General features: G+C 43.4%; 1 protein-coding gene across 7 annotated transcripts in view; it reads right to left on the bottom strand.

Annotated features, from left to right (window-relative positions):
* Nucleotides 1–770: 770 nt before the first annotated feature.
* Nucleotides 771–15,935, bottom strand: part of B4GALT5 (beta-1,4-galactosyltransferase 5) — a 74,103-nt gene continuing 58,938 nt past the window's right edge. For all 7 annotated transcript variants that reach the window (XM_057703367.1, XM_057703370.1, XM_057703368.1 and 4 more), the window contains 7 exons: nt 11,857–11,970; nt 10,624–10,748; nt 9,493–9,609; nt 8,686–8,873; nt 7,852–7,974; nt 4,820–4,921; nt 771–3,903 (listed from right to left, as the gene is read on the bottom strand). In XM_057703367.1, coding sequence (XP_057559350.1) covers nt 3,756–3,903; nt 4,820–4,921; nt 7,852–7,974; nt 8,686–8,873; nt 9,493–9,609; nt 10,624–10,748; nt 11,857–11,970 — 917 coding nt within the window. In that variant the 3' untranslated portion in view covers nt 771–3,755. The remainder of the gene's footprint in view (nt 3,904–4,819; nt 4,922–7,851; nt 7,975–8,685; nt 8,874–9,492; nt 9,610–10,623; nt 10,749–11,856; nt 11,971–15,935) is intronic.

Raw genomic sequence — 15,935 nt, 5'->3', positions numbered from 1 at the left:
TAAAACCCAAACGCTTTACCTTGGCTTACAGGGCCCTGCACTGCAAGGTCCGGCCCCGTCCATCTCCCAGCCTAACACGGCCCGCTGTGCCCCTTTGCCCTTTTTGCTCCTGCCTTACCAGCTTTCTGTTCCTGCAGCTCCCGGGGTACCCTGCTCATCTCCCCTCAGCTCACCCACCACACCTCAGGGATGCCTTCCCAACCTTGCACTCACGGTCTGTGGTTACTCCTTTATAGCACTTACCCTTGTAAGTTAAATCATACCCCCTATCTGCGAGTGCAGGAGGAGAAATGGACGGTAAGCTTTATGAGGCCACTGACCCTTTATTATTTTGCTAATCATTATATCCCTAGCACCTGGGCACAGAACTTTCCATGCAACAGATATAAGTGAGTGGTAAACATTCAACAAAAAGCAGCTATGATCACATCTCCAAGCAGAATCAGGCAGACAGCAAACTCTGGACTGGCCCCAGAGGACCTTCTGCAGGTAAACTCCATTGACCCTCACCTCACCCCTTGCCCAGGTGTCTTATTTGACTTGATGGGCATCACCTGGGCCAATTCTTGAAAGAAGACCCATGCATGGGCGGATGCACAGTGGGGTTCGATGCTTTGGCTACAACAGCAGCGTTTTTCACTCAACTGGTGTGACTGCAGGGCTTGGGCCGACAGTATTTCTCTCAGGACCACCTGGAAGTCAGCCTGGCAGAGCGGAAGCCAAGGTTCTAAGAAGCCAAACTGTCCTGGACAAAGACAGACGACCACCAAGGTTCAGTTCTTGAATAGGTATTTTTTTTACTGAAAAAATCATTCATAAATTAACATACAAAAATGTACAAACACATGAGTAAATAATGTAATGACAAAGGACTATTTTTTGTGAAAAGTGTTTTTTTAAAACATCTTTAGATTTCAGTGCAAAAATGTACCCCTGGCACCTCTTAAAACATAAGAGCAAGCTCAAAAAACCGTAGTGATGGTAATAAGCTAGCTACGTTCAATGTCATTGTCATTGGTGAGTGGATACAATCAGCTGTTAACATCTGTGGTAGAGAGGCTCTCACAAGAAGCCCTGTAATGTCAACACGAATAGTTTTGCAGATAACTTCCCCTCACCAAAAAAAAAAAAAAAAAAAAAGCATGAGAGGAAAACTTTTCCCTGTATGCAGCAATCAAAAGACAAGACTGATTTCAGGGGTCGTTCATCGATAGCCTTAAGGAATTTCAGTTGCCAAAATATGTGCAAGGGCACATTTGGTTCTTGTTTTTTTTCTTTAACATGAGAATTTCACACTATTAACAGCACACAGGACTGGTTGTGTTTTTCACTTTTACGTTTCTCCACATGATACTCAGCTTGGTGGAAAAAGGACTTACAGTGCACAGTAAGAGATTTCACATGAATAAAACAAACTCACACATGATTGCAAGATGATTTAAGTGACCCTACTTCGAGCAGTGGAAAGAGACTTCCTTTTGCCCTCAAATCAGCATTTTCTTCTTCAAATCAGGTGTTAGCCTTCTGCCAACATTTTGTTCTTGATAGTAAATACATTAACGAAACGCTTCAAACAAGATCATTTTACAATACGCCGCCGAGTGTACCCGAGCCACTCTTGACCGAGAATCTGTCTGGCCTGGCAAATTCTTCCAAATGACATCATAATTTTGTCACACTGAAAGCGGTTCACAGCCCTCGGAGAGAGAAGAGGCCAGGCCAGCACAGAGGCCTGGGGGTGCACGGAGGAAGCGGGGAGAGAAATCTTTATTGCTATATACACCATACATCAAAGGAAAGCCAAAACAACACCTGTGTGTCCTGTTCCTCATGAAGGTCTTTTAAAGCTAGAAATGCTCAAAACTCTTTTTAAAACATTATGACACAACTTACCAGCGTGTTCAAGGGCAGCAGTCTGCTCTCTCATATGAGCCAGTAAGAGCTCTGCAATGCAATTTATTTTCTAAATAGCATTCTCCTCTTTGAAAGAACAAAAACACAACAACAACAACAACAACAACAACAACAACAACAAAACAAGGCCTGGCCAATCACTCCCACAGCTTGTGGGGATCATATGTCCACGGAACCAACACATGCAACAGAAAAAAACCCAACCCACGAGTATGTACACAAATACAGCCCCTACGCACGCGTCCATGTAAACCATGAAAATTAAGGAAGTTGAAGGCAAACAAGGCAATTAAAAAAAATATGAAGTACTCTTCAGAGAGTACTCCTAATAACGATATATAAATATGCTTTATGGAAAAAAGGAGGGGGAAAACCTGGCATTTTTCAGAATTCTGCGGAAGCCAAAGGGGACTATGAGGTGAGGGATTTGGCTCAGGGGAAAACAGGCACAAATTCAAATGCAATTTAGAATCTGACTTCAAAAAGCACATGGGGGTGTGAACGGAGCACTCGGGCTCCTGCATCTGTCCGGCAGCTTTGTTCGCCTGCTCCCAAAGCTTGGACTTGGTCTAACCTGGATCCCAGCCGACCCGCAGCACACGAGTGTCACCTGATCTCCGGCTGAGTTCTTCATCATTCAGTTGCTCATTACTCTATGTCCTAGTTAATTATGTTGACAAAAAAATCTTTCCAGAAACCAAAAAGGGAAATATTCAAAGGAATCGTTGAAGCTGGCTGGTAATTTAGGCACAGATTTCAGAAACTGTGGCCGAGTTCCATTAGAGCAAGTGAAAGAGAGAGAGAGAGAAAGAAGGACAAACCAACGCCCACACTCTTTCTCTATGATGCTGCAAGTCCAGAGATCCAGGGGGTACGCACAGTGGGCCCACCTGAAGGGCTGGCTTCGAGCAGGAGAGCAGTGTTCTAACACAGCAGCCTCCTGTTCAGCACAAGACCGGGATGAGAGGATGCGCCCAGCAGGGAAGAGAGAATTCAGAGTTGATGTCGAGAGCGAGACTTTCGGAAAAGCGGACGGGACGGGGGAAGAAGTTAGCTACCAGCAATAAAGATTGGACTTTTTTGTTCTTTTGTGACATGCCCTATATCCCCTCCTTTCCAGAGTGCCAGCAATTTGGAAGATGATGTTATTCCATTTTAGCTGAGTTCCTGCATCTGCCAAACAAATACGGGACCTAATGTATAAACCCTCGGTTTGAATTGGAGCCAGCTAAAAAATTAAATGTAAAAAAGGCATTTTACACGGCTTATTTACAATTATACTTCTTCAAGAAGTGATTGTAATATGTCTATTTATCTTCCCCAGTCCCTCCCCTCCACCCTCAATCCCCACCCAAAGCAGGTAATTTTTTTTTTTTTTTTTAATGAAACCAAAGAGAACACCAGAGATGTAGAAGAATGGTTGTGTGGAGTTTCTTTTGCTCTTCCTAAAACACAGCAGCCCTGTGGCGGGTCTGCCTCTTTGCTCCAAAGGCCAAGAAGCTCCCAAGGCCGTTTGCAGGAAGAGGCTCCACTGCAGGCCGGTGGCGGGTCACAGTTCCCGTTCTGGGGATCATGGCTGAGACGGTACGTCAGGGCAGGAGACGGGGGAGAAGAGCAGCAGGACAGAGAAAGTCAGTTCCCAGCTGACTCCCTCAACCCCAGCAGGTCCAAACGGTGAAGGCGTTTTGTGCATGTGCTCTGTTCACATTTTTTCCTTGAACCCTGTGATCCTTCGCGAGACACTGGATCTCTGTTCTCTTCCTCTGTGGAGCCCCGAGACACGTCGTCAGGCTGCTTTCTTGGGGGTGGTGGGTGAAGCAAACATATATTCTCTCCTCGTCTCAGTACTCGGTCACCTGAGCCAGCTCAGGTGTCAAGTTGACAGTAATGTTTTTATACAAGGCGTCGTATGTGATGTTTGCAAAGTAGTTCAAGTTGTTGAGGCCGTCCAGCGCTTGTCGTTCTTTGGACTTCCTCAGCAGAGCATACCTGTCAAGCAGAGAACAGAGGGTGGCTCTGAGCAAGGGTCCACGCCCCTCACGACAGGGACGGAGCAGGGCAGACCCCTGAGGGTGCACAACCCGTGGCGATGCCCCTGTCCAGCATGGCAGGGGACCAGCCGTTCAGCTCCTCCAGGCCACACGTCATGATGAGGATTAGAAACACCTCCTATTTCATATGAGGTGTTTTCCTTACAGCATGGTTTCATTTAATGCGCCTGCCCCTTAGCACATGAGGAAACCAAGGCTCACAATATGAAGTGGCTTGCCCAAGATCACAGCGTGGGGAAGTGGGAGGTAAGCTGTTAAATACATCAGATGAGAACGTTCAGTCTGTATTCAGTGCCCGCTTACTCTCATGAAGACGGACTTCACGCAATCAGATGGACTGTCCGGAAAACAGTCCTCCCCAAACTAACAAAAGACAGAAAGAGTCACTCTTGAGAACACAGAGATGCACTCCGTCCACATGCTCCGCTCAGTCCAATCTGGCATTTCTTTATTGAAACGTAGAGGGTAATAAAGCAGCTGCAACCACACAAATACAAGCTCAGGGACACCCTTCCAGAACCAGAGTTTGCAGAGAGGGTGAGTGTGAGTTACACAGGAACCCTTACCTGAGGCGATTCTTCTCCAACTCCCTGAAGGCTACAGAGGAGACTACAAAGCTTAAGACACAGAATGAGTGATTTCCTTGAACGATCTTACTATCAAATTTTTCATCAATCATATGATTTGGCCCCCAAACACCTGCCTCACACTTAAATTAAAATATATACAGGAACTCTAAAACAGCTGCCTGAACAAGACCTTGGAGAGGGGTGGGGAGCAAGACAAGGGGCTGTAACACCTGGGGACACCTGGAAATGTCCCCGATGTCTGTACAAGGAATAAACTGCACCAACCTTCCAAGGAACTGGACTTCTCCTCGATGGTGATGAGGAATGGATTTGTACTTCCCTGTGTCACCTTCCGGCCGACTCACAGAATAGCCTGCATTCTGTACTCTGTCCAAGAAAGAGAGGACAGGCTTTAAGGTAAAATGATCAAGTCCTACAGGTGACCAAACCTATCCCGAGGCTGAAGAACCCCAAGGTGAACAAGAGAACTTCTTCTGCATCTAAATATTCATATCGTCTCCCCTCTGGATAAGTTCATGGTTTTAGGAAAGACATCTACCATACAAAAACGTTTCAAAGAAGAGAAGTTTGAAATTCAAAAAATAAATTCAAAACTCTTGAGGTCTGACATGGGGTCTCAGCGACAGGTACAACCATGAGGGTCCCCAGCAGGCGGGTGCACACACACTCCCTCTGGGCCAGCTTGTTTGGGTCCTATCACAAACACGTTCTCCCCAGTGGGCACACCTTTCCTTCCATGACCCAGTGCAGAGCAAGCCAGCAGAGTCAGAGTCACCACGTGTTTCCTCCAGTTAGAGAGGTCTTATGTCTCTGCCCACCTCCCCCACCACCAAAGACAAACTAACTTATATGCTGTCCTCTGATCTAGATGTAAAACTTCACAATTTATGAAAAGTCACTATGAAGGAAGAAGAACTCAGAGGAGGTTTTCAGGATACATATTCTTAATATGATAAAGGTAAGATTTCCCCGACTGGGTTTCCTGGAAACTTGATAGGATTCCAAGAAATGCTCAACCCACGGGGTGGACTCTGGACACCTATGCAATATTTATAGTCACTTCCATATTTTAAAACTGTGGGGTTAGAATGTTTCCATATCCTCCTTGACTCCAAATTAGACTCTCATTTTGATACAGTCATCCCTCAGTCTCCAGGTGGGGGTGGGAGCTGGTTCCAGCACCTGCCCCGCAGATGCTGACATCTGTGGATGCTCAAGTCCCTTATGTAAAATGGCACTGAATTTGCATATAACTCACACACATCCTCTGGTATACCTTACAGCATCTCTAGCTTGCTTATAATACCTAATACAATGCTATGTAAACAGCTGTCGGCATGTGGCAATCCAAGTTTTGCTTCTTGGAACTTTCTGGAATTTTTTTTTTTTTTTTCATTTTTTCGATCCATAGTTGGTTGAATCCTCAAATTAGGAACCCATGGATACGAAGGGCCAACTGTGTTAAGATATGTTCTCACTCTCATTTGACAAATATATATGAAATGTATACTCTGTGTTTGGAATTGTGCAGGGTGCTGGGAAAAATCAGTCACAGGTTCCTGCACTGAGGGGCTCCTTGCTGAGCCAGCGAGAGAGCAAGATGAGAATTGTGGCAGATGTCCTGGGGGAGCTCAACTGGATTCAAAAACCGGTCAAACCAGTTAAACGCATGGAAAAGTTGTACATCCTCACCAGGTTCCTGAGTAACCCAAATTAAAAGGATGAGATGCCATTTTTACCTAACAGACTGAGAAAAAATTGTCTGGAGCTGCTTTGCCCAACAGTAGCCACAAGCCACACGTGGCTACTAAAGAGCTGAAATGTGGCATGAATTTAAAAGGTTGTTTTTATTCCATGTTGGTGGTGCTGTAAGAAAATTTGTATGCTAATGCACTGTTGGTCAGAATAATTTTGCAACCTTTTCTGGAGAAAAATTTGACAATAACTATCAAAATTTAAAAGTGCATTTACTTCTTGACTCTGCAGTTCTGCAACTAGGAATTTAATCTAAAGAAATATTCACACACATGAACAAAAGATGTTCAAAATTAAACAACAACGTTCATCAGTAGGAGAGGATTAAAATAAATTGTTGTCTATCTACATAAAGAAATACCATGCAATTGTTAAAAATAATGGAGTGGCTCTCTATATTAACATGGTTGGAAGGGGAGAAGGGATGAGTCTGGGTTGTTTATGTATGAATAGAAAGAAGTATATAGAAAGAAACAGCCTGGGACTTCCCTGGTGGCACAGTGGTTAAGAATCTGCCTGCCAATGCAGGAGACATGGGTTCGATCCCTGGTCCGGGAAGATCCCACATGCGGCGGAGCAACTAAGCCCGCGTGCCACAACTGCTGAGCCTGTGCTCTAGAGCCGGTGAGCCACAACTACTGAAGCCCGAGTGCCTAGCGCCCGTGCTCCGTAATAAGAGCAGCCACCGCAATGAGCAGCTGCGCACAATGAAGAGTGACCTCCACTCCCTATAACTACAGAAAGCCCGCGTGCAGCAGCCAAAACCCAACACAGTCAATAAATAAATAAATAATTTTAAAAAGCTTAAATTAAAAAACAAAAACAAAAAAACACATTTTTAGAAAGAAACTGCTTGTTCAAATGATTCCTTCCTGGGAAGGAAACAGGATAACAACCGGGGATTAAGATCTACACTCTGGATTATGCACTTTTGTATCATCTGAATTTTTACCAGCAAATATTACTTTGTATTAACAATCAACACATCCTTTCTTTTTTTAAAGCTGAGCTAGAAAGTGGATACAAGGTAGAAATTCTTTTGGTTATTTGTTCCTTATTAGGTTCCTATTTACTTACTCTGTAAAAATACTACTTTACTACTCCTCACACACAGGATTGTTCATACAAACTTACATAATGCAAGCCTTATCTCAAGGCATGGATACATCTGTGTCCACATAACTAACATCTGACCTCTGGTTTGGGGGGGTTTCAGTGAAATGTGCTATGAGTGTAAAGTACACACCAGATTTCTATGATTTAGTAAGAAAAGAATGAATGCAAAATATCTCCAATATTTTATATTGATTACATGTTGAAACGGTATTATTTTGCATATACTGTGATAAAAATAATTGTTAAAATATTTTTATTAATATAATAAATTAATTTCACCTTTTTCTTCTTTAGCCTTTTTAAATGTAGCTAGTAGAACACTGAAAATTACACACATGGCTTAACACGTGATATTCCTATTAGACAGTGCTGGTCTGGAGAGTCTAAGGTAGCGTTTCTAGAAGACATCAGAAGAAGGGTAGTACCTGTTCCACAGGTCGTCGTCTTCTCCGCCCCAACCCCAGAAAGCATTAGGGAAGCCGTTGATTTTCCGAAACTGCTCCACTGTTAAGCCACTCACTCCGCCAAAGAACTCAGTATAAGGAAGCCTAAAAGGAGATGTCAACCATCTGGGTATTAAAGGCTGATTTTCTTCCCCCTAGAACAGGCCATCTCACTGGAGAACTAAGTCTTAAATAACACGATACTCTCTGTGCTACTGAACCACCTGAAACTGTTTCCTCAGGATGAGACGCATCAACCTGAGTAGCTAATGGAACTTTTTTCTAATTGATTTTTTAAAATCACAGCTTTACTGACACAGAACTGACATACCATATACTTCACCCATTTAAAGTGCATACTTCAGTGGTTTTTAGTGTATTCGTGGAGTTGTGCAACCATGCCCACCCCGCCCCCCCCCGAAAGAAGCCCTGAACCCACCAATCAGCAGTCACTCACATCCCCCTGTCCCCACCAGCCCTATGCAACCACTATTCTCCTTTCTGTCTCTATAAGCTTTGCCTATTCTGGACATTTCATACAAATGGAATCATATAATACATGGTCTTCTGTGGTTAGTTTCTTTCACTGAGCATAATGTTTTCTAGGTTCATCATGTGGTCACATATATCAGTACTTCATTCCTTCTTATTGCCAGATAGCATTCCACCACATGGATGGATATACCACATTTCGTTTATCCATTCATCAGGTGATTGCCATTCGGGTTGGACCTAATTGGATTTTGCCATCTTTGCATCTCTCACCCACCATCCTTTTAGATTTAACCTCTTTAATGAAGGGGAAATGATACTCACAGATACATATACTTATCCAGTTTGGTTGCAAAGTGCCTTGGCATCTGTCCACATCCATAATAGTTACGATCACTTTCTGGTATATGATCCACGTCATGAAAAATAAGACAGTCCCAGTCCAAGTCCTTCATTGCTTCTTGAAAACCCACGTTAAAAAGCATGGCTCGATTAAAAGGATGGGTACCAACCTAAAAGAAGCAGAACTTTATTTTTAGAAGGACTCTTGAAGCACAATCTTTGCTGCCTCAACTCTGCCTAAAGGAGAGCTTACTGAGAGATCACTGGGCCAGAAGGGAGGTGGGTCGTCCTGCCCAGCTCATCACTGACCACAATCACTTGACCTCCGGCCTCGAATTCCTCAGAAATAGAAAGCGGTGATAAGAAAACCCAAGTTCCCCTCTCCCAAGGCTGTTATAAAGGCAGACGGTCAGCCATGTAACAGCATTTAGAAGGGTACCCAGCCCCGTATATAGAAGGAAGAACAACACTGCCATATCTACCTGTGGCTCCTTATCTTAAGGGAATTTCCTGGGTCTGGAGCCTAAAGACACCACACAAAGCAGCTCTAGCAAAACCAGCCCACAAGAGGCCTTTGTTCAAGGGTAAACACATTTCCATGCTGTACTCAAATCTGCTGGTATTGAGCAACATCTCAAACCAGGAGAACAGACCTGCTCTCTGTTCCCCCGCCACTGCAGGGCAACTCAGACGTGAGCTTTCAGTTTTACTGCCTCTTAACACCAAGGATGGATGAGCCTGAAGCTCTCTGTCTCAGAAAGAAAGAAGAGAGAAGAAAGGACCACTCACTTGCTCCACCACATAAAACGCAAACTGCAGGCGCTGGCGCTGGAGCATGGGAACCAGGTGTCGGAACAGGACCGGGAGGTGCTCGTGGCGGTTCCGGAAGGGGATAAGGATCGCCACCTGCAGTGGGTCACAGCAAAAGAGGCTGCCCTGTTAGTCCCCTCAACTGCTGCTTTGCAGGAAGGCACTCCTGCAGAACTGGGGACCAGCTCTTGGGGAGTTCTGGGAGCTGCCTTATCTTCAGCTTCTCTAAATGAAGACCTGTGGTGGCAAGTCGACCCTTGAAAGTAAGTGGACCTTGTTCTTACAGGCACCATGCCAGGTACGTAGTGGGCCTGCGAGTGAATTCGAGACCACGACCCAGAGAAAGACATGCGTTCTATACTCACTGTGACCCAGTCCACAAATACAAAAACATACAACTAAAACATGCTGCACAAAACATGCAATGCACTTACACATATATATATCTATGGATACATATATAGATATATCTATGTATCTATATATTTTAATGCTGGTCATTAAATTGATTTCACATCCCAGCGATGGGTTAAAAACACTGATCTGTTCCAGATATGCTTTGATCACTGCTGCACCACAGCATCTCACAGGGCTGGCACAGAATAGCACTTTACTAAATACTTGTTGAAAGAATGGACTTAAGCCGGTGTCATAAGCTTGATCCACACTACTGATGTTTCCTGATTACAGCCATGCAGAAAAAAAACTAAACAATTCTCAGTGTCAGGCTAGATAACTCCACTTTTTATTCTACTAGACTCCCAGCAACAATGCCAAATAAGGCAAGAAGCACTGAATTTGTGAAGATGGCTTCTGCAAATTTGTCACAAGAGACCTACCACCCCGTACCCCAACTGCTTAGCCAATATTCCTGTAAGGAAGAAAAAGGGTCCTGGCTCAGTCACCAGAACAATGTGAGTTTCTGTGGCTAAAGAAGAGTCCTCAGGGAAACCTATTCCTCCAACATGTTCCCATCAAATGCAAATACTTTGCATTAAGTAGTAAGTAGGGTGCAAATTACAAAATGTCAGCATGAAACCCACGGTGATTCAGATGATGACAAGTCCCAGGTAGGCTTCCCAGCACTTGGGGTCTGACCTCACCCCCTACCTTCCATCGAGGCACGCAATCCGACGGCTTCCAGTGACCACCGAGCTTGATGGTTGGGTCTTTAGAGAAGAGTTCATGGATGGCATCCATCCCAATTTCACTCATGTTTATGTCTATGGGGCCCTCTGAACAGAGAAGGGAAAAAAATAATAATTAAGAAGCCAGAAAATGGTAGGGTCTTATTCCTATGTTCAGGGTTGTAATCTCTGGAGCAGTTCAGTGCTTTTTCAGCAGGTTATGTTTTTAACAGGGATGGGGGTCCCGTCCTCTGCTTTCCAACTCATTGTATTTCAGTTCATCACTATTACTGGCTAAAGCAGCAAACCAAGAAATTAAGACTTCAGAGTTCTGCTTCTGCCAAGGGTGTAGAAAGAAATTAAGACTAAGTGCAATAGCAGCCGAACTTCTTAAAGAGGAAGGAGAAAAGCAGCTGAGCTTGCCACCATCTCTGTGTGCTCCTGACGCAAGTACACACACACTGTCCCAGTTCACTGATCACTGACCCCGGCTGGTCATGTCCAAACTCAGAGCACTCATCAAGAAGTGGACTGTCCAAGAAGCCCCAAAGTACAGAAACGGTGTAAGAGTACATCGTAATTGCTTTAGATTACACATGAGATTCTAAGAAGGAAAAGGAAGGGGAGGGGAAGAAGGGAAAGGAAGAGAAAGAAAAGATGCAAGAATTTTTTTTTTTTTTTTTTTTTTTTTTTTTTTGGCACACGGGCTTAGTTGCTCCGTGGCATGTGGGATCTTCCTGGAGCAGGGATCGAACCTGTGTCCCTTGCACTGGCAGGCAGATTCTTAACCACTGCGCCACCTAGGAAGCCCGCAAGAATTTTTTTTAACCAGCACTTTGTTAAGAAAATAACTTTCCTCATACCGAATGTTATATAATATAATCAGTATGAGATTTACACTAAAAGACAAAGCTGGTTGCCTACACTTTTTCTGGGACATCGTAGACCCCAGGTTACAAAGGAGGGACCATGTGTAAAGCAAAGAGTGAAAAATGTAGCAGAAAATGGCACCAGGAACACAGGCCACCCTGCAGGAGGGCTGAAGAGGAGCCAGGGCACAAGTAACTTTCATAATCCCTGTTTCTAATGGCTGGGGGGCATTTGTAATCTCTATAAGTAGACATTGAGAGATCAAGAACAAGCTCCCTTTTATTTCAATCAAATAAAAGGACATCAGTTTTAAAAGCAGAGGAAGATAAACAAGAGCTCTACTCACTCATGGAAGGGAGCCTTTCGGGGCAGGTATGGTTTGCAAAGTAAGTGAAGTCTTCGGGAAGAAAAGTCGTTGTTTGTAGGAAGGTTTCGCTGTGGTTCAGGTCAAGAGGATAATCTAGAGAGGTAAGAAAAAAAGGCAGCTCAGATTGGTACATGTCATCACTTCTGCAATTCTCAGATGCCTACCAAAGGAGTATTTTTCTTAGATATCATCTTTTGGGGAGGCAGGATGCTGGCCTAGCTCTTCAGCTAAAATTTGAACCCATCAATAAAAATGTTAACCAGATGATACCAGTTTATCAGTGTTTCTATTCTTACTGTTATTATAGCTATATATGCAGTCAGTTCACAGTCAAATAACACTACAATGTAATTAAAAAAAAAAAAACAGCACCCCCTCCCATGTCTTTCTCTAAAGGAATTGCTCTTACTTCTTTCAGCAACTACCTTAGTACTTCTCTCCATCAGCCTGTACAGCCAATCTCGATGCTTCGGTTTTAGGTCTATCTGTTGATTTCTCACTATAGGGGAGGAAGATTTGTTCCCTTTCTCCCCTGCCCCCACCACACACATAGCCTTTCCATCCTCCAGTGTCCCTACGGTCAAATATGATCATTGTGGTTAGGACAATCTTCAGTATTTATATTACGATGATTTGATACATACTCTGCAGCTGAGAAATGTGGAAAGTTATGATTACTTTTCCTTTCCTGCATAATCTTTTTTTTCCTGGAGTGACTGTCTTGTTTTTCTGTTTGCTTAGTTTTATGTGAAATGATGACAACTCGACATCATGCCCTTTGCCACTTCATCTCCCCTTAAGACACAGGCACCAGGTCTTCCCTCAACTTCCTCTTCCCTAAGCAGGCCCAGCATCCCCTGATTCACTCCCAATTGGACAGGCTTTCCTGTGAACCTGATGTGCACATGCTACTCAGGGATCTCCCTTCCTCAGTGTCCTGGGGAGTCCCTTCATCTCCCTATACTATCGAACCTCAGTTTTCCTAAGCTCAGCTTCTCCCCGCTCTCATTTGGTAGAACACATTCTTCCAGTGGCTTCCTAAGAAGGCAGAAAGGGCAGTGATTTTGAAACCCTGTATATCTGATTATTTTTATTCTTCCTCATGTGATACATGGGTTGGTTGGTTTTATAGAATTCAAGGCTGGAAATAATTTTCTTTTATAATTATAAAGGTGCTATCCCACTGCCTTCTGGATCCCCCTGTGCCTGTTAAGTCCAAGGCCGTCCCAATTCCTGATCTTTGTAAAAGGTGACAGTAATTTCTGGAAGTGTAAAGAACTTTCTCTTTATTCAGGAAATTTCATATTGGTGTGCCTGGTCCACTGTGTTGACCTTTGGGGGGCCTTTAAAGTCTGGAAATTCATGTCCTGTTGTAGAACTGGGGGGGGGGGGCGATTGTATTATTGTGGTGATGATTTCCTCCCTTCTGTATTCTGTGCCTTCTGAAGAACAGAAAACATGACTTAGATGTCGGACCTCCTGGCCCTATAATTTTCTCATCTTTTCTACCTGACTTTCCATCTTGCCATTTTTCTGCTCTACCTTTGGAGAGATTTCCTCAGTCCTACCCAGCCCTTCTTTTAATTATCATTTCCTGCCATTATATTTTTTATTTCAAAGTGTTCCTTTAATTTTCTGAATGTTCTTTTTTTTTTTTTACAATATCTTGTCCCATGTTTGCAATCCTTTTCCTCTGACCCTCGAGCACATATGAGATAGTTAAGTTTTCTCCTCCCGGCATATTCTGTCTCTTCCAATTTGCAGCTTCTTGTTTGGATCTCTAGCACCGTGATCCATGGCCACGTGCTGATATGTACGAGTGTGAGGCGCGCATCAGCTAACTGGAAGGGTCTCAACTGAGGTTCTTCATTGGTGGGCGTTCTGGCCAGAAGTTTGGTTTGCAAACCTCCAGCGTCAGTATCTTTGGGTCTTTCCTCTTGGTCCAGCCAGGTTCCCCAGAGAAGTCTATTCTAATCTCCTGCCAGAATGGTATAGTCTTTACTGCAAGCATCCTAAAACTGAGGAGGAGGAAAAGGCTGGGCTACCCTAAACCAAGCCAGGTGCCCCCAGTTGAGGGACCCTCTGCTTCACCATCTCTGGAGATTATCAAGTCTCCAGTACTTTGCCAGGGTGGGGGAAGGAAGCTAGCTATCTGACCGCTTTTAAAACAGCTTTCAACCAACCTTTAACTTAGTTGCCACCTTTATTCTTATCTCCAAAAGTATTTGATATTGCTAACTCCTGAGCTTCTGAGGGGTTCTGGGGTATAAACTGTGGTGCTTGCTGGCTTTCCTTGCTTCCACATGAGCAGTCAGTTTTCTTGGGCCCATGAAGTCCTTTATCACTGGTCCATCTGCTTTCCAACTTTCAAAATTTTTTTTGCTGTGGTCTCCTTTTTTGTTCTTGTCAATTTTAAGGGTTTATGCCATTAAACACACAAACACATACACAAAATCTACTGTCATTTTAGTGACATTTTAAGAGTAAAGCAGATGCCTTTTTCCTAGGGGGAGGTACAAAAGGGATCCTCCAACCTCTTCTCTTTTTACAGATAAAGAAAGTGAGGCACGGAGGGACTTCCCTGGTGATTCAGTGGTTAAGATTCTGTGCTCCCAATACAGGGGACCCCAGTTCTACCCCTAGTCAGGGAACTAGATCCTGCATGCCGCAACTAAAGATCCCGCACATGGCAATGAAGAAGACCCTTCATGGTGCAACTAAGACCTGACACAGCCAAATAAATAAAGTTAAGTAAGTAAGTAAATAAATAAATAAAATATCTGGGGATTTCCCTGGTGGTCCAGTGGTTAAGAATCACTAATTAGAATCCTTCTAATGTAGATGTGCATTCGATCACTGGTCGGAATTAAGATCCCACGTGCTGCGGGGCAACTAAGCCTGCATGCTGCAACTACTGAGTCTGTGCTGCAGCTAAGACCCAGCACAGCAAAAGGAAGGAAGGAAGGAAGGAAGAAAAAGAAAGAAGGAAAGAAAGAAAGAAAGATGGAAGGAAGAAAGCAAGCAAGCAAGCAAGGCAGACAGGCAGGCAGGCAGGCAGGCAGGCAGGCACTGTATACACAACTCACACAAGGAGATGCGGCTAGTGCATAACAGAGACCCTACTGAACTCTGGGTTGGTGATCTGTCCATTACTCTGCACTATTTTTTCAGAGTACGAAAATCTCTTTCACCAGTCCTTTTGGATTCATGCTGATGCTATGAAAATTAAAACTTCCTATTCTCACTCAATTTCCACCCTTGAATTCTAGAATCTTCAACTAGGATATTTTTTTTAAAAAGCACTAAGAAAGGGCTTCCAAGAATCAAATGGCTAATGCAGAGAACCCTTTTACACAGACCTATGGCTGCCTATTCTACAAGTACCCAGAGGGCAAAACTCAATGAGAGGCAACTTGAAGAGAATTTTAAGTCTCTTTTTTTAACATTATGAATATTTATTATTAAAATGGCCGAATACATGGACTCACATATATATTATAGGTTTAATATCATCTCATGAATACAACAATATTTAAGTCTCAACAGGGGATGAAAGGAACAGAATGCTTTCTGTCCTTTTTAGTTGCAGCTTTCCTAAAAAATAATAAGCTTGCATTTACATAAAGACATAAACCAAGTCACATGAACACTAAAGGTAAAATTACATTTACACAGAAATTAGCCCTAAGTCCTAGTTCACACATGCAAATCTATCCTAAGTTGAGCCCTTTCTGAAGGTATGAACACTTCAAAAAGCTATGTCAAGAACCTCCAATGCTAATCATTACTCTGGATGATTCTCATTTCACTTCTTAATTATATGTACATATAATAAAAATTATATATATATAACTTTTTGTACATAAAATGATCTCTTTAAGGGAAAAAAATTAGTTTTCATGTGTTCTAGAAAACATGTATGTCTGTGATGTGCACATGTGTGGAGGGAGAAGCTGGTTAGAAATGACATTACAGTAATTAGGCAAAGAAATTCCCAGAAGTATTACAATAGGCATTTTCATAAACAAATCAACAAGAACAAAAGTGTAATGCTGGGC

Source organism: Hippopotamus amphibius, chromosome 12 (assembly GCF_030028045.1).
Source record: "Hippopotamus amphibius kiboko isolate mHipAmp2 chromosome 12, mHipAmp2.hap2, whole genome shotgun sequence".
Classification (NCBI taxonomy): Eukaryota; Metazoa; Chordata; class Mammalia; order Artiodactyla; family Hippopotamidae; genus Hippopotamus; species Hippopotamus amphibius.
Note: the sequence above shows the minus strand (reverse complement) of the source record. Positions and strands in the feature narration are given on the sequence as shown.